This window comes from Dermacentor andersoni, chromosome 4 (genome assembly GCF_023375885.2).
Source record: "Dermacentor andersoni chromosome 4, qqDerAnde1_hic_scaffold, whole genome shotgun sequence".
Lineage (NCBI taxonomy): Eukaryota > Metazoa > Arthropoda > Arachnida > Ixodida > Ixodidae > Dermacentor > Dermacentor andersoni.
Window position 1 is genome coordinate 83,901,253 of NC_092817.1, and position 20,225 is coordinate 83,921,477.

At 47.6% G+C, this 20,225-nt stretch overlaps 1 protein-coding gene across 1 annotated transcript in view; it reads right to left on the reverse strand.

Annotated features, from left to right (window-relative positions):
* Positions 1-20,225, reverse strand: part of CARPB (Carbonic anhydrase-related protein B) — a 246,824-nt gene that overhangs the window by 111,964 nt on the left and 114,635 nt on the right. Inside the window, exon 3 of the mRNA XM_050183355.2 lies at positions 837-973. Coding sequence (XP_050039312.1) covers positions 837-973 — 137 coding nt within the window. The remainder of the gene's footprint in view (positions 1-836; positions 974-20,225) is intronic.

A 20,225-nucleotide genomic window follows, 5' to 3' on the forward strand; every position in this document is an offset into this window, starting at 1 on the left:
GTTCATGGCTGGGCGGTGCATACACAAAGCGTGCCTATGTTTCACGTATTCCTGCCATAGCCGAGGGCCCTGGTACTGCGAAGCTGCAAACCTTATGTTTTAGGTGACACGGGCCAAACGCCGAAGACAAACATCTTAGCTTCGATATAAGAAATTTGTAACGGCCATTATGATCCCGTTTGAGAGGAAGTGTAAAAGGCGGTTAAACGGTGCAAAACATGTCATTCTCTATATTATCTAGGCAAAGGCCCATTTAGAAACAAGACTCGCCAGCAAAAAAGTCCCCAGATTTCTCTTCCCGTACGAACCTCCCTGCAACGAACCGCTCCCTTCATAGTGTCGGAGTTTATCGAGTGATTTTTTTCAGCAAACTGTATGGTGCGTACGGCCGAAGGATTCTGGTACGGCAGAAGCCGCACAATGAATGCGACATCATACCAGTCATGTGGGTTCAAACCGCGGCATTTTGATTTCTCGACCGACTAATGAGCGATCGAAGCACGCGAATGTTAGTAGCAGTATTCGCTTTGAAAGAACTTCTGTGTTGGATTGAATGTGCTCAAATGGTAAAGACGCTCACTGTATAGTGTCACCTGTTTTGCGGGCTGCACATACGTTTTTCCTTCTTTTTAACACCGATGAGTAAATGACGATAATGCACGTGAAAAACTAATATAGTAGCTGTATGACAAGCTGTACACTTCGCAGGGATTTTAGAATTCTGTCGTGACCCACGCTAGTGAAAGAATGGTTGTGTTACATCTCAAGATGGCGGTACCCAGTTACCCACAGAAAAAAAAAAACAGCCTATAGCCAATATGTACTGTCGCACTCACTCTGCTCGGGTCGACTTGCAGGGGCTTTAAGTGGGGGTCGAAGAGCAGCGTGTTTGGGTTCAGGTCGACGGGGCTCTGACGCCGACCTTTGCTGCACAAGTTCCAGTCCGGGTTCAGCAGGCCCCAGAAGTCGGGACCTACGCACATGGAAAGAATCGCACATCGGTCAGAGGCGAGCTCCCGTTGCAGAATACGTACACTCCCCAAGCGTCTGTCTACAGAGCACTAATCCATGCGGAACGATGCCAGGAAATCAATGTATGCGCGTTTATGGGTGGCTTGTGAGAAAATCCTTTTGTGCAGTGGAAACCACAGGGGAATCGCGGGCTACACAATATTTAGGCCGGTGTACCGTGAGCGTATATAGCAGAACGTTGCTCTTAAAGCGCAGCGCTGCAGACAGAGGTCAACGCCCATACAACCTCGCGCACTGCTGCGTTTTATCTGTACTACGAAGATACGTGGAACAACTCGGATCAATTCAGAGTGGTTACGCAAAGTGCATCTGTAGTTTTTGAGGCGATTACATTGATGGATTGATATTGGATAACGACGCTGTAAGTACCATTTGACGTGCAGAAGTTTTGCCTTTCTGCAACGCACTTTATCATACACATTTTGATACACTGAAAGCGTCCGCAATATTCCGCCCAGGGTTTTAGACTCGTGCGCCACCGGTGGCAGCGCTGCGAACGTCAGCGCCCCCTTACCCCTCACCCACCTCCTCCCAACCCTCCCCCCCTTTTTTTTTCTAGTGTGTTTAGCGCTGCAGTAAACCTGCACTTCTGAATTTCCTTGTTTTAGTTTTAAATAAATATGACGCTTTTACAGAACAAAGTATATTTAAAGCGGTGAGCTAAGCTAAGGTCGTCGCCTGTTACTATAACACTAATTATCATCGCTGAATGAGCCTCGCCCGCGAACTGTGCTCGCCACCTCTGGTAGAAGCAAAGAAACAAAGGGTTACGCTCAACCCAATAACATGCAGGTGGCGAGCTATGTCACAGTGGCAGTAATCAAGTGCAACTAAAATTTTTTTTGCGAAGATCAGCGACGCATCTCAAGACTACGTAACTTTGTTTTGCCCACTAATTTTGTCCGCTCTTCTATCAGACGGTCAAGAGCGCATTTTTGGGTCAATGCATCTAAAGCAGTGCTCGTACCAACTCACCGCAGTGACCTCCTCGTTTCCTGGTAACTGCATCAAACGTCTTTCGTGATGTAATGGAACAAAATGAATGATGGAAAAGAAATGGAATGTCTACGGAGCGGGTGAACGAACGCTCGGCACGCGCTGACAGACAAACACAGTATGCTGCAGCGCATACATATTAGCTGAAGGCCGAATGCTGCCGTTCATCGTCGAAAAAGGGCCGACATGAGTGCACCAGGACAATGGAACTACAATGACGACAAATCGAGGTCACACTCGCACATTTATGTACTGAAGACCAGCAGACGACGCTAGGAGCAATCCACACTAAGTGTGTTGGCGACGGTGGCTCCGCTCTATATTTCGCAGGAAATATAGCCTCCTGGAACCTTCCGTATACCGGGTGTCCCATGTAGCATGAGCCAAAGTTTAAAGATACGCGAATGCCACGTAGCTGCACAGAAAAAAAGGTAATGTTGTTTGCCGTCGCTTGGAGATACTCGGATTCTATTTTTTTACATTCTGTCTAGTTGCATAATAAGCCTTAATTAATTAATGAACTCCTCAAACGTTATAATTAGATGAAAAGCGTAAATGACAAAATTGTAGGGCAACATGAAAAACTCCCGATACAGCTTTCTCTTGCTCAATGCGTGCTGTACATAAAAATGTTTTTTCCATGCGTGAAAGAAGCCCGCGAATACAAGCAACATTGCCGCGCCACTGGCTGCTCGAGGCACTTTGGTTGTATTCGCGGGCTTCTCTCATGCTTGGAAAAACACTTTTATGCAGCATATATTGAATGACGTCCAATAGACTGCTCTACAAGCCTGCAGGCTCATGTTTCAAAAATTCGAGCAGAGCAGGTCGGTCAACAACGCCGAGATGCTGGTTAAAGAGAGCGCAGTAAATATCTAAGCATCCGCTTATTTATTTGGGATCCGATTAATTCTTCTTGCTTTCTCTCTCTCTCTCTCTCTCTCATTTCAATGAATCTAGTTATGCAGCTACTCGGACGCTTCAGATTGGCAACTTGGTAGCGATGACTCAGCGTTAATTGTTGGTGGCAGTATATATAGACCCAAATAATTTGCTGGAAGTTAGTAGGCCAGTAGCTGAGTAAAACAGAGTAAATCAAAGTTTGGGCATTCGCGTTTAGATTTCGTCTCGCAGAGCACTCCCCCATGTCCTTCTGTAGAATTCGTAAAATTTTCTAATTAAGCTAGACATCGCTGAACACCGCATATGGCAGTTTTTGGTTGTTATATGTTACGGCGGTGCATTGAGGTTTGTGATACTTGGCTCTCTCCATCCTCTAAGATGATGAGTCGAGTCGCAAGAACTCCACAGGCACACCATGCATGACGGGACACGTCGGATGCTACACCGAGGTGCTCTCATCAGGAACCATACCTTGCACGGTGCTCGTAATGTTTTGCTTACAATGCGAGATGGATGGTATTCTTTCGGTCATCATGAGTGATCTACGGCGTCTTTTATCACGATTGCATGGTTATACCCATCGCCAGTTGAATGCAGTGGCACTCATTTCCTTGTGGAGAAGTATATTGTTCAACCACATGTTGGTCAATACTTACAACATGGAAAATCAAGAGTGTCTTCCAGACTCCAAGATAATCACCCGAAAATTAAACGCGCGTAGATGTCGCGCTCACGGGATAGCATTTACGGTGTCAGTTAACGCAAATACAGGCGCTTCTTCCACGCGGCTAAGCGAGCATCCTTCCGCAAGAGGTATACGGAAGTTTATTCAAATATCCAGCCCTCTTTCTCTCTATCTTCCCCTTCCACTCTCGTTCTTTTTTTATCCCCCTTAACCCTTCCCCCCGTGGAGGGTAGCCAACCGGAACTACCTCTGTTTAACCTTGCTGCCCTTTCTCTGTATTCTTTTCTCTCTCTCTCATCCCTAAATATATCAAACCAAAACACTGGTGAATAGAGAAATGGATCACTGCACTTCATAAAAAAAGAGAAAAAATAAAACGACCACGGCCTTCTCTATAAGAAGCGTCAGCAGCCTTAGCCTTTTCATTTTCTTTTTCCAGTTTTTTTTTTTTTTTTTTTTTTTTTTTTTGTATAGGAGAGCACACCTCGAAAGTCAAGCGACGAGGTCGGCTCGCTGAGAGTGACTTGAACGTATCTCCACTCCTCCGTGAGTTGGTTTCCGTCGAAACATCAACAGAAGTGCCGGCGAAGGCATCGGCGCTCCGGTTAAACCCGGGCCACGTAAAACCAATTTGCCGCGCGCTGCAATCGGGGACCGTTCATTCGGCGGCTTCCAACAAGAAACAAACCCCCAACTGCCCTGCACATAATTATTACGCTTCTTTTTTTCCTGCAACGCTTCCGTTTTCTTCGCAATCTTTGCACCTTTCTTCGCTTCCTCTGTCTTTGCTACGTCGACTTTTGTTCTGCGTTGCCGCGGACTCATTCTCGGTCTACGGCCAGTTTAATCGGCCGCACTTTCTACATTCGGCGCTGCCGTTTGCCTTCTGTTATTTTCGTCAAATGTACCTCGTCAAGGAGTTCCCTCGCTCACTAGCACTTTTTTTAAAAGGCGAGTCGATTGAAGTGAAACAAAGAACAAGACAATTTAAAGCCTTGAAAAAAAATGTATCGAAACAAAAACAAAGAAGAAGAAGAAGAGCAGGAGGAGTAGGAGGAGGAGGAGGAGGAGGAGGAGGAGGACAGACGGTGGGAAAGGTTTGACCGACGGACGAACCCAGTCCGCGTAGTGCGGGCACGTGGTCCCAGCTCTTTGGTATGCCACTGGGCGTCGGGGGCGCAGATTGCGTGGTGAGCAGGCGGCAAACGCAAAGAGGGTGGCGGAAGAAGCTGCTCTGCCGAACTACTCGCCGGTGCCTCGTTCGTCCACGTCGTCGTGGTTCAAGGGGGAAAGCGGTTGCAGCAGCAATAGCGGCGGAGGAACACAAAGGCGCTCCCACCGCCGGGCATCGGGTCGGACGAGACATTAGGTCGGCGACGGCAGTAAGTGGAGCCATCCGCGGCAGCACGCGAGCGTTGTGCATTGTGGTCCCAGGTCGCCGATACCGCAGAAAAAAAAAAAAATTAAAGTGAGAGTGAGTGAGTGAGTGAAGAAGAGTTCGGCGGCACTTTTGCAGGAGCTTCGATCGCCATTTCACGCGAATGCTGTCTGGAATTCGAAAGAGGGGTCTGGTTAAAAAAAAAAGAAAAAAAGAAAAGAAAAATGCCCAAAAAGGTCGGTTCGCTTCCTCTATTGCGTTTTATTCTTCTTCATTTCTTTTTTCTTTTTGTTCTTCTCCTTGTCCTCTCTCCCCTACAAGTATCTCGCTTCACTTGGCGACGTAATGAGAAACGTTAGGGGGTGAAACAAAAATGTAACTATGGGAGGCAAAACAAGTCTATTACCCACCTACGGCCGGCTGTTTTTTCTTAGTGATCGCGTCCTTCGTACTCATTCTTCAGTGTTTTTACATGTGCAGTGTACATAAAGGCGGCGGTACGCCCTGTAAGTACTGTTTGTAAGTAAGGCGTGAATAACTTGGAAGCAGTGGCGCTCTCAAGTATAGTAGAAACGAGACGCACAGCTGGCACAACTGTTCCTGCTTCTGTCTCTTAGAAGACGTTCATTTGGCTCCATTTGCAATTGGCTGAAACACTTTTAAGCTGTCTGTGACAGATGAGGCCACTTGGAATCGGTGCCGATCGTACCCTTCCTTTGACTATGCGCGTGCGTACGTGCGTGCGTGTATGTGTGTGTCAACATTTTAGAACGGTTGTCAGTTTATTGTCGCCTCCATATTCACTGTATGACAATTTTACATCCTTCGTAGCACGTCTGCAAGAGTAGACGAGCAGATGGCATGCACTAAGAGGAGCAGCCGGTATCGTCTGCGGGCACCGACATGTGATTTAACACAAATAATAATAATAATAATAATAATAATAATAATAATAATAATAATAATAATAATAATATGCAAAAAAACACGCTGTTCATTTTTATAAGCTGAGACGAAACGGAAACTCGTTCACTGAAAAGTATCACGCCTACATTCCCGTCTTTTCTCGTTCTTTGCGGACTTCGCGTTCGTTCTCGTCCAAGTCTACCACGCAGCCATTTCTGGCTTCCACGTTGACGTGGAGCCCGTGGCGCCCATAAATTTCCCTCCACTCACTCGTAAATCTCGTGGTCCGTATTACTGGGACACGAGGGAGAGAGAGAGAGATCTCCTAAGGGCCTGTTCGCAGCGTCCGCGCCGCGTAATCGAAACACGGCAAGTCGAATGTAGGACGCCGCGACGGTTGCTCCGAGACCGGCCATGCACCTCTCTCTGCCATGTCGGTTCACTCTTTCCCGCACTCGCGTACCGCGCCCCCCACCTGCTGCAGTAGATCCATCAAACTGCACATTTAGATTTCTTCTATTTTCTTTCCTTTCGACATGCCTAGAATTTTGAGCTTTGTCTTTATAGTTTCGAGGGCGTTTGCAGAAAATATTGATAGTAAGGGGCACGGTGTCACGTAGGCAAACATGTTTATATTTTATCGTTCCGTATGGTGAGTGAACGGCAGATACACGCTGACCTAGTCGGTATACTGCATAATAATGTAAAGAGTTTCCTTCTATCTCTCCACCCTCTCCGCTGTCCTCTCTGTCTCCGTTCACTTCTCATCCTCCCACTGCTGACGGCCATTCAGGTGTCAGCAGGTTGAGTTAGACAGTAGAAATGGCGATTTGGGCGAGTCGGTTATGTATCGCTAAGCGGTTTTTGCGCGAGAAGACACGGACACGGAAAGGTGGTGGAAAGTACAAAGGCGTCTTCGCGTGTCCTTTGCCCACTCTTTTTCCTTGTCCGCTATAGCGCAAAAAAAAAGAAGTAAAAGATTATTTCGCACTCCGCTAGACAGTTACAATGCGGTCTGGAGTAATTTTGTTTCCTTCCCCCTTCCTGAATTTTCAATAAGCAAGCAAATAAATTACGTACTACAAAATCACAGAAAAGATTTCTTAGATCACGTGATGGCGTTGCAAGTCTGCGGAGGCGACTGTTTTCATGCGGTATGTTTTCTGTATTTTCTTTTAGTCGTGATGGAGCAGGGAAAACAAGAGTTTGAAGACGTATGTGTAATACCATACAATAAATCAAAACGACCAACCGCTTCATTTGCTGCACCCTCGCCGACATACCACCGAGCCCTTTGTAGTCCTGTTCTGGAAGCCGCTTCGGCTACCATGCACGTTTATAACGTTCCACTACTGATACGAAGGTAACGCGTCCGAATTCATTGGGCAAGAAGATGAACAAGTCGCTCGACCAATGAAAACATTTGCGGTTCAACCCATAATGCAGAGCAGTGACGCGATAGCTGGCCCAATCACTACTGGTATGCAGCGTGCGTCTCGCGTTGAACGCGAAGCGCGCGCTGCATATCAGGTGGCACATGATGTGGACGAGCCCAAGACACTCATTGCGTTTCCTTCGGTACCACCACGTCAGGCGTTAACAGGCAAGCGTGGAACTTACGTTACGGCGCATTTCTGAATGCAGGGGTAAGATTTGCATTGTTTCGTTGGGCATCGTTCGGAGTATAAACATTCGCAGATGCACGCCGAGCAATCTCATGTCGAGAATAACGAAACCCATTGTGGATAGGTGGCTATTCCTTCTTCTTTGCTGAAGCATTGCCACTCATCGTGACTGGCGTTTAAATCCGAGCTGGCACACTGTGAATTTCTTTTTCTGTTTCTTTAAAAACTCCTCGCAATGCAGCGCACAGCGCACCGGTGATAAGGGCGCACGTACAGTCTGCTGCAAAAGTTTGCGGGATCTGTAATGCGCGGCGAGGCGACGCAAAACTGCACTGCTGCACCGTCTACCATCACACAGCGTGGCGTCGAGGCTGCGCAATGCGCGGCTGGCATGAAAGTGCCGGGAGCCTCTACACCACGCTTTGTAATGGTAGACGGCGCAGCAGCACAGTTTTACGTTACTTCGCCACGCATTGCAGATCCCGCAAACTTTTCCGGCTGACTGCACATCTCAACGAACTGTGGAGTGAGCCCACTACAACTATCGGTAAAAAAAAAAATTAAAAAATAAGAATACAGTTTCGCTTGATGGCAAAACATTGAAAACGATGGCAAGGTTTAGCGTAGCGCTGAAGACTTTTTTTTTTTATTGCGTTTGTGTTACGGCATCAAAAGGAAGTGTTACACATAATTGTGAAGCTCTGTCTCTTGCACTAAGTCCGAAAAGGAGCGGTGATGAGGGCCAAAGATCCACTTGTGTAAATCTGGCAGCCGATTGGGACCGTCATCTGAACCCACACGGCTCAGATATCGTCGGCGGGCCTATTCCAGACCAGGGCGTGTCCATAGGAAGCGCTGTAGGTCTGCTTCTGTACTGGCGCAGGACAGTACGAACATATAGAAGAGGCGTCGGTATATCCCCACTGCGTATGGTTGGACGGTGTGACAGCCACACTCGTGCCAAATGTTCGGAGCGACACTTCCTTTTGACGGCTGAGTCCACCCGGGAGGTCAAAACCACACGGAGGTATGAGAATTCGCGTGGTGCGCCGAAGAATTTCTTTCTGAACGCCCATCATTTCAGAGTGCGGAAGCGTGACCAGAGGCAACGGGCGCACGACCACCAAGGGCTGCCATGTGGAGTCTGCCGTATGAGCGAGAACGCTTGATCGACCAATCCAGCAGACTCGAACCTGGCATGAATAAGTCCTCACACAGCGGCGAAAGTCCACCGCTACATCTGCTGAACGAATGACGCGATGGAGTGAGCGCATCACTTGCGTCGAATTTGTGTAGAGGATCATGCTTGTTGGACGTTGCACTTTGGCGATCGGCAACAGAGCGGTCAGGCCATGGCGGAGTGCAACTAGCTCCGCCAGTACCGAGGTAGCGGGTGCATCCAACTCGTAAGAACACGTCTGGTTTACATCTGGACAGGAAGGACACACTGAGGAGTTAAGAAGAATCGCCGAACTCGACCCGGAATCCACGTAGGCACGTAGGTCTAATTCCTGGAACTCCGAACAGGAAGGCACCGGTGCGGTGGTGCTCACGGAATTTGAGTTTCAGTTATTCACCTGCCGAATGAAACCAAGTGGATTGTTGTTAGTCACTTGGCAGTAGCCCCATGGGCCTAGCGGCGATAAGGGTTGATCCACTATGGGGAAAGACGGGTCAACGTAATTTGCCAAGGCCGCAACCGCAGGAACGCTATTGTGTTTTATCGCCTGCGCTTCACGCCTTTGATGAATGAGCTCATCAAGTGTGCTCACCTGAGCTTCTGCCTGAAGTGCCGCGATAGGTGCGAGACTTGGAAGGCCTGTAGTCACGCGCATAGATTCTCGGTTGAGGTTTTCCAGTCGAGCCCATTCTGCTTTGGTAAGGCGCTGAAACTGTGCTTGATAGATCAAATGAGGCTGGCATACGAAGCAAACCAGCTGCCGAGCAATACGAGTGCGAGTCCCACCCGATCTCTGGACGAAGGGAGAAGACCGTATGTGTTGGTCAGCGCCCGCAGTAGCTGTTACGTAAATTTAGTCTGACTTTCAAAACGGTGCATGTGGTAAGCGCACAGCTGCTCTGCTGGAATGCTAATGATGCGTGTGCACACGGCATTCATGGGAGCTGCGAAAGCCAGAACGCTGATGTCTGGCTCCAGCGTCAGCCGATAAAGCTAAGCGTGACGACGGTTCGTCCACTTTGCTTTCGCCGCTTTTGGAGGCAAACGCACTTTGCGTCTCTGGACGTCGTCTAAATCGTCGACGTTCGGAGCGCGCATGCGTCGTCGATAGCAGGACAGCACGACAATGCCGATGGCGACGGTGCAAATGCGAGTCAAATGTCCGTGTAGTTGTTATCGCATTAAAAATAACAACAAGAATAACCGAGGGAAGGTCGTGCTTAGGTGCGCGATAGGTACTTCAGGTGACCAAAATTAACACGCAGCGCTATGCTATACAGTGTCTCACAGCCAACGGTAGCCTCAGTCCGTTAAATGGCAGCAATAATTACTGTCTGTCTTTTTTTTTTCTTTCGGCAAAGCTTCGCCTGTTTGACGCCCCCCATACGTCCCGTATCGGGAGCGTGTGTCTCTAGCCGAAGAAACAGTTTAATATCGCGCCCCGAAAGCGGGTGGGCGCTCGCGCCGTGTCAGTCGCCGTCGCTGCTTCTCTTCGGGTATCCCAGATTCGACGGCTCCTCGGTTATCCATCACGGGCGCGACCGGGGCAGCTCGGCTGCTTCGCCGGCTCCGCTAGGCTTCCTCGGTGGCTGCGAGTGCCGCCGGTACCGTTGGCCGGGACGACGTAAGACGACTGCAGGCCGCCTCGAGGGACGTTATATTTTGCGTGGACCGCGGCGGAATGATTAATATCTACTTCCGCAACACGCTCTCAGAAGGGCGCCGCCAACAGCGAAACATACTGCTACCGTTAGGGCGAGCCGACCGAAGCAGGCAACGGGGATAAAAAAAATATGATAGCATAAGTTGAACGCGCTTGTAAGACAAGCGAAATATGTTCTTGTCACTGGATCCGTGCTTTACGTTGATTCGTGAACCTTTGTTTCTCGATCCTTTTATTTTTTAAAGAGGGGTTGGGCTCAGAAAGAGTGCAAGAGTGCAAGAGAACTCTTGCAGAAATGGCGTTCGAAGGATATTTATGGATGGCAATTTCTCTTGCATTGTTCTATAGTGAACGGAGGGTGTCCTGCAAGAGCATTAATACGGCTCCACGTCGGCTACGTCGAATAGGGTGCCCGGTGGATCAGAAGCTCGCTTCGTGTGTCTTGTCGATCTGAGCCCGTGGAAACTCGACCGACCGTCAAAATATCGTGTGCCCGAGACCTTCATCGCGTGGCTCCCGTACTATTTGCTGCGACGCAAAGTTTGGTCCCAGTGACGTACTGGCTAGCTGTACGAGAGAGAGAGAGAGAAAAACTTTATTGATGCTATCAAGGGGTTTAGCGGTGAGCCACTTGCGCTTGCTGCCTGGCTCTTCAGCACGGGTGTGCCCCTATTCCAGGGCTCCACAGAGCCTGGCCACTTCGCACGCGTGCTGCACCATTGCCCTTTGGGCGGTGAGCTCGCTGCTGGTGAGCAGGCCCTCCCATTGCTCCGCACTCGGGTTTTTATGTTTATGGAATGTGTAGTTATGCTTACATTCCCATGTTATGTGGTAAAGAGTACGAGAACTCTTAAGCAGAGAGAAAGCGAAGCAAGCAAAAAAATAGAAAAATAAGGGCATAAGAAAATGACGACACAGTTAGCAAAAGAATCCTATAGACTGAAAGGAAAAGCTGAGAGACCGAAAAAAATATATTACGTTCATGGCTCACATTTAAGACTCACACGGACATCGTATAAAAACAGCTCTATACAAAAAAACAACACGAAGAACATGCAATACCAGACAAGGGCGTTCACATAAAACTCAGTGTTTATTAGGCTTCAGATAAAATATATTGTGCCCACGATTGAGCAAACTAAAACACTCCAGTGCCGATTGGTCGTTAAAGGCGAGACAAATACGTAAGCATTACGTCGCACCTCTTTTAAACAGTGTTGAGCTCATTATATATGTGTCAACGAGAAGAAACAGAACCGCGGGGCCCGATTTTTTATTAATGATAAGAAGTAGCAAAAGCACCAGGAAGATATAGGAGAAATTAATTTGCATCTTATGATAGCAGGACAGCACGACAATATATATATATATATATATATATCTCGAACCTCAAACAGATGCAACCTAGTGCTATCGTATTTCTTTCGCATTTACTGCTAAATCGCCGCAGAATTTTTTTTCTTTTCCCTCTGAAACCTACATATCGATTATTACAACATATATAAGTTGCCTTACGTGGCCCTTGCACAGATGTACAAGACCTAGTCTGCATTATTTTTCTTCATCCAGTAATCTGTAATTTTTGTATCACACGTCATGTTTTACTGGCTTGACGTTGGAGGCCATCCAGGAATTTATAAGGCTTCAGTGGTGAACTGCGGTGGCGTTGTCCAGCAACATCGACTGCGTGGGAGTCCCGAAGCGGCTGTATGACCCGGGCGCCAGTGAGAAAGCGCAGGAGGTGCGGTGACGAATTGTCACTGTAAGAACCGCCATCAAAGAGACTTAGTTTCAACACATATGCCCTCACCGTCGCATCGGTTAAACCTATGACGCCTGTTAGCCCCCCGGGGTGCTGTTTACACTGCGCAGGATCTCAGCTATAGGCCTCGCGTATTTGCTATAGCGCTGCCTTTGCTTCTACATTCGAGCCAAACTATAATTAATAAAACAGTGTGCACATTTATAGATTTGTATTCATGAATGGGCAAAAAAGCTGCCCATGGCTTCCCTAGAATGCAGGTTTCACTTTCCTGTTATAACCGATTCCTCTGAGAGAAATGTCAACCAATCTTTTTTTTTTCTTTGCTTTCTGCATCAAAGACGGCTATTCTTGCGAGCTTTTCGTGACGCTCCCGCTCGTACTTCAATAGGTAAAATTTTGCATGGAGGCTCCTTTGTATCTACACTACTTAATCTGCTGGCTTTTTTTAAATGGTCCAAAATTCTGTTTCACTTGGCCTTTAAAGTAACATAAAACAAGAAAAGTGAGACATGTCCATCCTCCGCTTATTCTTGAGGGACACACACACACACTATCTGAACCTCTCACGTATGTGCTAGCTACCGCAATTAGTGTTATGGTAAGAGGAGGAGGAATAAACTTTAGGACAGCAGATTTCAGACTTATACCTCTCTGCCTTGATGACGGCCTCGTGCCCTTGGGCCCGGGCGGCATCTTCCGCCTGCTGGATTGCCTTAGTTAGTGTTCCGGTGCACAGCTCAGCAACGCGGTCTCCCACTGCTCTCTGGTCTTGTGTATTTTATTCTGTGTGGGTGTCCGAGGACAAGCCCAAACTATATGTTGTAGGTCCGCTCTTTCTTTACAGAATCTGCATCTATCCGTGTAAAGGTCCGGGTAGTATAGGTGGTAGGCCACCGGTTTCAGATATGTATCTGTTTGTAAGCGGCGCCATGCCGTCGCTTGCCGTCTGCTCAGTGAGGAGTGTACCGGTGTGAAATGGTCCCTTCCCAATTTATAGTGTTTGGTGACCTAGTTAAAGCTGGCCATCCGGTCTCGCTCCGTTCCCAGTATTTGCATGTCACCTGCTCGGCCCGTCAGTTCTCGAGCCAGGTTGTGCGCGATTTCGTTCCGGGGAAGGGAGGAGTGTGCGGGTGCCCATATAATGTGAACGTCTCAATCTTCGCGAAGGTTGGTCAAAATTCTCAGCGCTTCCGGAGAGATTCTTCCTTTGGCATAGTTCTTGCCGGCTGTCTTGGAGTTTCTGACTACAAGTTAGCCTCCGTGGAGGCTATTGCCAGTGCTGAGGCAGCCTCCTCCGCTACCTCCGCCTATCCTGTTTTTACAGTGCCACTCTAGAGTCACCCTCCAGAATCGTATCAACTATCGGCATACTCTGTCGATTTGCGTACTCCGCCACGTCCACATAGACCACGTCCCTGGTACTACGCAATCTTTTGTGGAGAGCTCTCGTTCTTGCGATTCTTCTACCTTGGTGAAACTCCGGGTGCATGTTTCTGGGGGATTGGGGGTATTGAGAGATGTTCTCGTATTTTCCTTGGGATGTCTCTCCGCAGTCCGCGCTGTGCTTCGTAGGTTATTTCGATGTCGTCTAAGATGTGTCTCCCCGTCAAACTCTGTGTAAGCCTTTCACACTGCGCTACTCTCTGGGCCTCAATAAGTTCCTCTTGTGTGTTGTGCCCGCCCAGCGCCAGGAACTTCTCGTTTGACATATTTTCCGGAAGTCCGCTTCTAATAATGCATTCTGTCTTGGTTTTCTCCGCAGCGTAGAGCTTGAGGTAAGGAACCACATATGCAATACGACTGATTACGGATGTTTCGGTTAATCGGATGAGATTGTGCTCTTTCATGCCATAGTGCCTGCTGGATATCCGCTTTATTAGTCTGATTGTTTGTTGAACACTATTGTTCAGTAGTCTAATGATTTCTCCATTGTGGCCGTTTTCGGATATGCGGAGTGCCAGTATTTTCAGGCTCTCCACTCTCGGTATCCTAGCACCTTCTACTGTGGCCACAATGCCCGACCTTTCCTTAATGCTTTTTCGACCCCTGCATGTGGGTCTATAGAGCAGAAGTTCTGATTTTTGCGAGAAACATCTCTCCGTTCCTTGTTTCTCATGTAGTCTTCGACAGTGTTTACTGCTGTTAGGAGAATCTCTGCCACATGCATATCGCTTCCAGCCGCCACCCAGAGGGTGATGTCGTCCGCGTATAGGCTGTGTCCGAGTACTTCTATCTTTTTGAGTCACGCAGGAAGACCGATCATTGCCACGTTGAATAGAAAGGGAGATAGGACTGATATCTATGGAGTACCCCTATTACCTAGTTTGAACGCTCCCGCTTTGGTTTCTTTAATTAAAATCTTTACCGTACGATCCGTCAATAAGTCTTTGGTGTACGCGTATGTTTTACGTCCTGCATCCAGCTCTTGAAGATCTTGTAGTATTGCATTGTGCGTGACAGTGTCAAAGGCCTTAGTTAGATCGATACTTAGTATTGCTTTGGTGTCTATAGTTCTCTCACCCGCATCTATGATCTGATGTTTTAGTTTGAGCATAATATCCTGCATTGATAACTTGGGTCGTAATCTAACCATGGTATGTAGGTAAAGTTCTCCATCCATCATCCATGTATCTCGTGAGGCGTGTGAGAACCACATGTTCCATGAGTTTACCGACGCATGATGTTAACGATATGGGCCTTAAGTTCGTCAGTTGTGTTTCCTTTCCAGGCTTCGGTATAAAAATGATTTGGGCTGATTTCCATTGACTTGGATTGCCACGTTGCTCCCAGCAGTTATTCATGTAGTCCGTGAGAGCTGGAATGGATACATCATCGAGGTTCCTGAGTGTTTTGTTGCTTATCCTATATGGTAAGACACTTCTTTTTTCTGGTGTCTCTTAACAGAGCCTCACTGTCCTCAAAATTGGGAGCGCGTTTACGTTAGACCCAAGGCAACCAAAGGAATTGAGACGGCGCTTCACCGGTTAACTGCCATTGATGTTCACATCTCCTTTGATCTCTTCTGATGAGAACCTCCTGAGTGTGTTACGCGTATTGCAAGTTCTTGGGCATCTGTCAAGACTCTCGTATATGTCACTGGCGCCAACGCACCGGCAGTTCGAAACTGCTTGGCCTCTTCCGTGTAATACTGCGGTAGGGTGCAATGTAGTAATCGTCCTATAATACCGCACACGCGCGGCGAGTGGTTGTGAATTTTGAGACGCAGAAACAATACATGACAGCAGCTGCAAGCGCAGCAACAGTAACTCGCACCGTAGGCTTCCAAATTACACGTCCCTCTAAGCTCACTCTTGCAGAAAGGAAGTAACAAGTCGAGAGTTGCTGGGTAAAAATTAAAAAAAAAAATAGCATAGGTTATTCGTGAAGCCTGCCTATCAGCCGAAGGTCACGGGAGAACCACCGGCCAATATGGAAGCGCACAAGGGAATTTAGACAAGACAAAAGGACACGTCTCCACGATAATGGCAAGAGCCGATGGATAATATAGGTAAGAGCGCATATAGCCTTCCGTTACCTGAGCTCCTAGCCAGCACGAAACGACCTTATATATCCGTCACACTTTGTTTCTTTGAACTCTCCTAATGCGCAGTTTGTTTTACGTGCGTTCTTTTCTCCTTTTTTTATTTCTTATTGTTCTCCTTCCTATCGGCGGATAAAAAAGAGCCACTCCTTTCGCTAAACTCGAGAGCAACCACGCCATCTTTTCTATTCTGACGTTCTCATACTTTTGGCCTCACTTCTCTTCTGCTCATACTTTCGCCTATCCCCTTCTTCTTGTATTATTTCTTCGCGAAGAAACAAAGCCCAAAGCGCGAACCCGGAGCTCAAATAAAGAGCGCTAGTGGATGAAGCAGCAGTGCCACAGGCAAAAGCAACTCGAGCTTCCGCTGCCGCGGTTTCGGGGGAGGAGGGAAAAGGGTGGAGGGTGCATGGCGCCAGTGAAAAGGAGTTTTCAGCTCATTAAACCGTCTGTCCCCACGGCTCAAACGGCGCAGTCAAGACATCCGGTCGTTAACAAACCTCGGTGGCAATTAAGACGCCAGGCCCGAAAACTTTCCTACCGAACTCTTCCCGACAGACCCTTTCCACCCTTTTGTTCCCGCGAAGCTTTATCTCCTCTCACTCGTGTTCGCCACTGCTGCCTCTGCGCTCAGTTGCCAACTTCCTCCTCGCTTGCACAATCCCCTTCATGTTCCCCAGCCTTCCTACCAACCCGCCCGCTTCCCAAAATGCACCCCTTCCTTCGTTCGTTCCTTACCTTCCATAGCAGGTCTTTTTTTTTGCAGGAAAAAAGGAAGCCGAATCGACGCGCGGGAAGAGGGGGAGGCGGTGCGGGCGGTATTGCCGACAAAAGGAGAAACTTTCCCCGTGATTGCCTGCTCATTACTGGGCCGTTATTAAGCTTGTATTAATAATTATAATATAACGACATTACCCTCTAACCCGCGTTGATGGCGCGGACCTTTCAAGGAGCAGTTGCGAGAGCTCCTGTCGCGGAGCTTCTTTAATTATTTATCTTCTTCGTCCGTACCGCACTGACTTTTTTTCTCACTCTCTCTCTTTGTAGACGAGTGGCCGGTGTGCCATAGAGATAGAGAAACGTAGAGAGAAGAGAAGTAAAGGCTTTCCAATAGAAAGAAAAAATGGAAATGTAATGAGCCCAGGAGCATAACTTTTCAAGTCTCCCGGCTTCTTTTTCTAGCGCAGATATCGCGAGTACGGGGCTTAACGGAATGGTGCGGTAGTGAGGTTAGGTAATGAAGCCCGCGCCGTCCGCGCTGATCAACACCCTAAAAAATAGAGTTGTTATATTTGTGTGCGTAGCGTGGCGTAATTTTGCTGAGAAGTTGAAAAGATTGGTGTCTATTTGTTGCGCTTCACTTCTGAGGAATGGTTTTTGCCGCGTTAACTTCTTATGTATATATGCGAAAGGTTCCGTAAACAAGGGGTTCACAAAACGCGCGCGCACAGGTCAGTGACGGCTGTGGGGACGCTAGACTCTCACTCGTTCCCTGGTGTTTCTTTTTTTCCCGCACGGCTATGGCATCTTCTGTAATCCGGTATAGCTGGGCGCCGCCTGTGGTAGGTGTAGTTAAAGATTAGTACGAGAGATGGTGTGAGTTTCGCGCTGCAGTAAATGGGCTGAGAGAGTTTGTACAGTAATAACATTGAATCACAGTGGAGGACAAGAACTGGGAAGCTTGCCAACAAGTATGCGGTCTGTGTGGTGAGCAACCCGGCAACAAAGAACGCCAAGCGAGAAGTCAGAGGAGCTGAGATAATCTCATCGGTGGCGGCAATGGAAAGGAAACCTGCCATGAGTAACTACTTAAGAGGAAAAAAAGGAATCAGGAAAGAAACAATTTATGATAACTCAAAGGGAAGCTCATTACTTCTCGAAGCAAGAGCAGGATGCCTTAGAACACGCACTTATAAAGCTAGATACAACAAGGAAGAAGAAGCATGTGCTTGCTGCGGTTTCACTAGAATGTGAAGATATCTGCCCAGCGGTCGATTTAGGCATCACTGGCCTCCTTGAAGCCCTTGAGTTCAGCGAGAGCAGGGGGAAAGTAAACATGTCCACAGTAGAGATTAGTAAGAGGTGATTGGAAGATTGGTGGAAGAAAAGTAGGGAAACGACCAACAATGGTGGCGTGCAAAAAGAAAGTTCACAATAGCAGTTCAGAAACTTTGGTTATGGGAATTAATTCATCCTGGATGTTTTGCTTTTCTTTTCTTTTTTTAACATAGGTAGGAAATTAGGCAATATAATAACAAGAGCTTGGTGGCGAAACCCACCGCCCCGTTCCAAAGGGGACGCTCATAGCATCCATCCATACATACATACATACATACATACATACATACATACATACATACATACATACATACATACATACATACATACATACATACATACATACATACATACATACATACATACATACATACATACATACATACATACATAATGCCACCTAACGGCGAGGTTACTCGAGCGCAAATAGGAGTAACCTATTCCTCTTTGACTTGGTATTCCTGTTGGACTTGCGCAGACGTGTCGCGCGTGCATCGACATGGTTCGCGGGACTGTCCCGAGAGAGACTTCGGAGCGGCGGAAACCGGGATGGACGAACACGATCATTCGAACGCGGCACCGTTCATATGACAGCACGTGCTAACGATTAGGCGTTGGCGTGCAGCATAGGGGCGAACGTCATCATCATCATCAGCCTATTTTATGTTCACTGCAGGACGAAGGCCTCTCCCTGCGATCTCCAATTACCCCTGTCCTGCGCCAAGTGATTCCAACCAGCAGCCGCGAATTTCCTAATTTCGTCGCACCACCTAGTCTTCTGCCATCCTCTACTGCGCTTCCGTTCTCTTGGCGAACATATTTGATTGCTATCCTGTCGCGGTGAGTCGAAATTCTTCGATTCGTCAGCGTCCATCGGCGTGTTCTCATTGTTATGATTCGGCTAGCTGGCATTGGTGTAGGATAGATGCAACAGATGTCCTTGTTTTTGTCTGCACTACTGTGTTGTCGTTCCTTTTTCCTAAGAGCACGTTTGAGATCCTACACAGTCAATGAGACGCACCGTGGTTGCTCAGTGGCTATGGTGTTGGGCTGCTGAGCACGAGGTCGCGGGATCGATTCCCGGCCACGGCGGCCGCATTTCGATGGGTGCGAAATGCGAAAACACCAGTGTACTTAGATTTAGATGTACGTTAAAGAAGCCCAGGTGGTCGAAATTTCCGGAGTCCTCCACTACGGCGAGCCTCATAATCAGAAAGGGGTTTTGGCCCGTAAAACCCCATAATTTAATTTTTAATTAACGCAGCCAATGAGACAGCAAATCGGGATGCCGGTAGATGACAGACAGTTCTAGCTTAAGAACAGTTTTACACAATGTGTCACAGACGAGATAGAAAATTTGTTTTCGAGCACTGCAGAAAAGGTGAGATAATTAGGTAAGGTAATGAGTAACCTATGCTGCCTACGTTGTAGGCTTCATGTTTATATCTATGGCAGAAAAATATAGGAGTCAGCTATAGATTTCCAATTGCGCTGCTGTGTTCTCCATGTTTTCATTGAACTCTGGTGCACGTGATCCTGTGTGCGTGAGTTCGTCGACTGCACCAAATAATCACGCTCTTCTCTCTCCTCCCCTGTGCGTGCACTTTCTTCTCCATCTCTTACGGCCCTGCTCTTCCTCATCTGCTCTTCGCTCTCCATTGTTTACTCTCCTCTTCCTCACTCTTCCTAGCCTGTACCGTATTAGGCCGCCATCCGCCAGCCAGCGAACCCGGCCATGTAGCAACCTACCACCAGCAGTTCAGTAGCTGTACAGAGCAGTAGCTGTACTGACTACAGCTACTGCAGTACAGTACAGTAGCTGTACTGAGCAGTACAGCTCAGTAGTTGTGGCGTTGCGCTGCTGAGCAGGAAGTGGCGGGTTTGATCCCGGCCACGGCGGTCGCAAATTGATGGTTCGAATGCGAAAACCGTCGTGCAACGTGCATTAGGTGCACAACAACACAACACAACAACTGTAAGCGCAACAACTGCACAAAAACTGTAAGTGAAACTCTGCTAGACCTATGTATAACTAACCATGATAGAAATGACATCAATGCTGGTGTGCTAACAACTGACCTGAGCGATCATTTATCAGTGTTTTGTTTTTTCCCTACGACAAAGAAAGAAAAAAATGATAACGATGCTCCTGTAGCATATCGCTCCTTCAGTACCGATGCCATGTCGACATTTCATGCTAGTATTTAAAATATTGATTGGAGTGATGTGTACAGTGACCAAAACCCTAACGTATCGTATGATCTGTTCCTACAACGTGTAAAGAACTGCTATGATGCTGCCTTCCCGCTACAACACTACAGCAGGCACAGAAAGTCCAGGAAACCATAGATTAACAGAGATCTGAACGAGATAAACTATACCATAACTTCATTAGACTAAGAGACATATCTCTATTACATGAGTACAAAAAAGTTCGCAACAAATTAAACTCAGATTTGAAGAGAGCTCACATTCAATATTATCAGGCAAGGT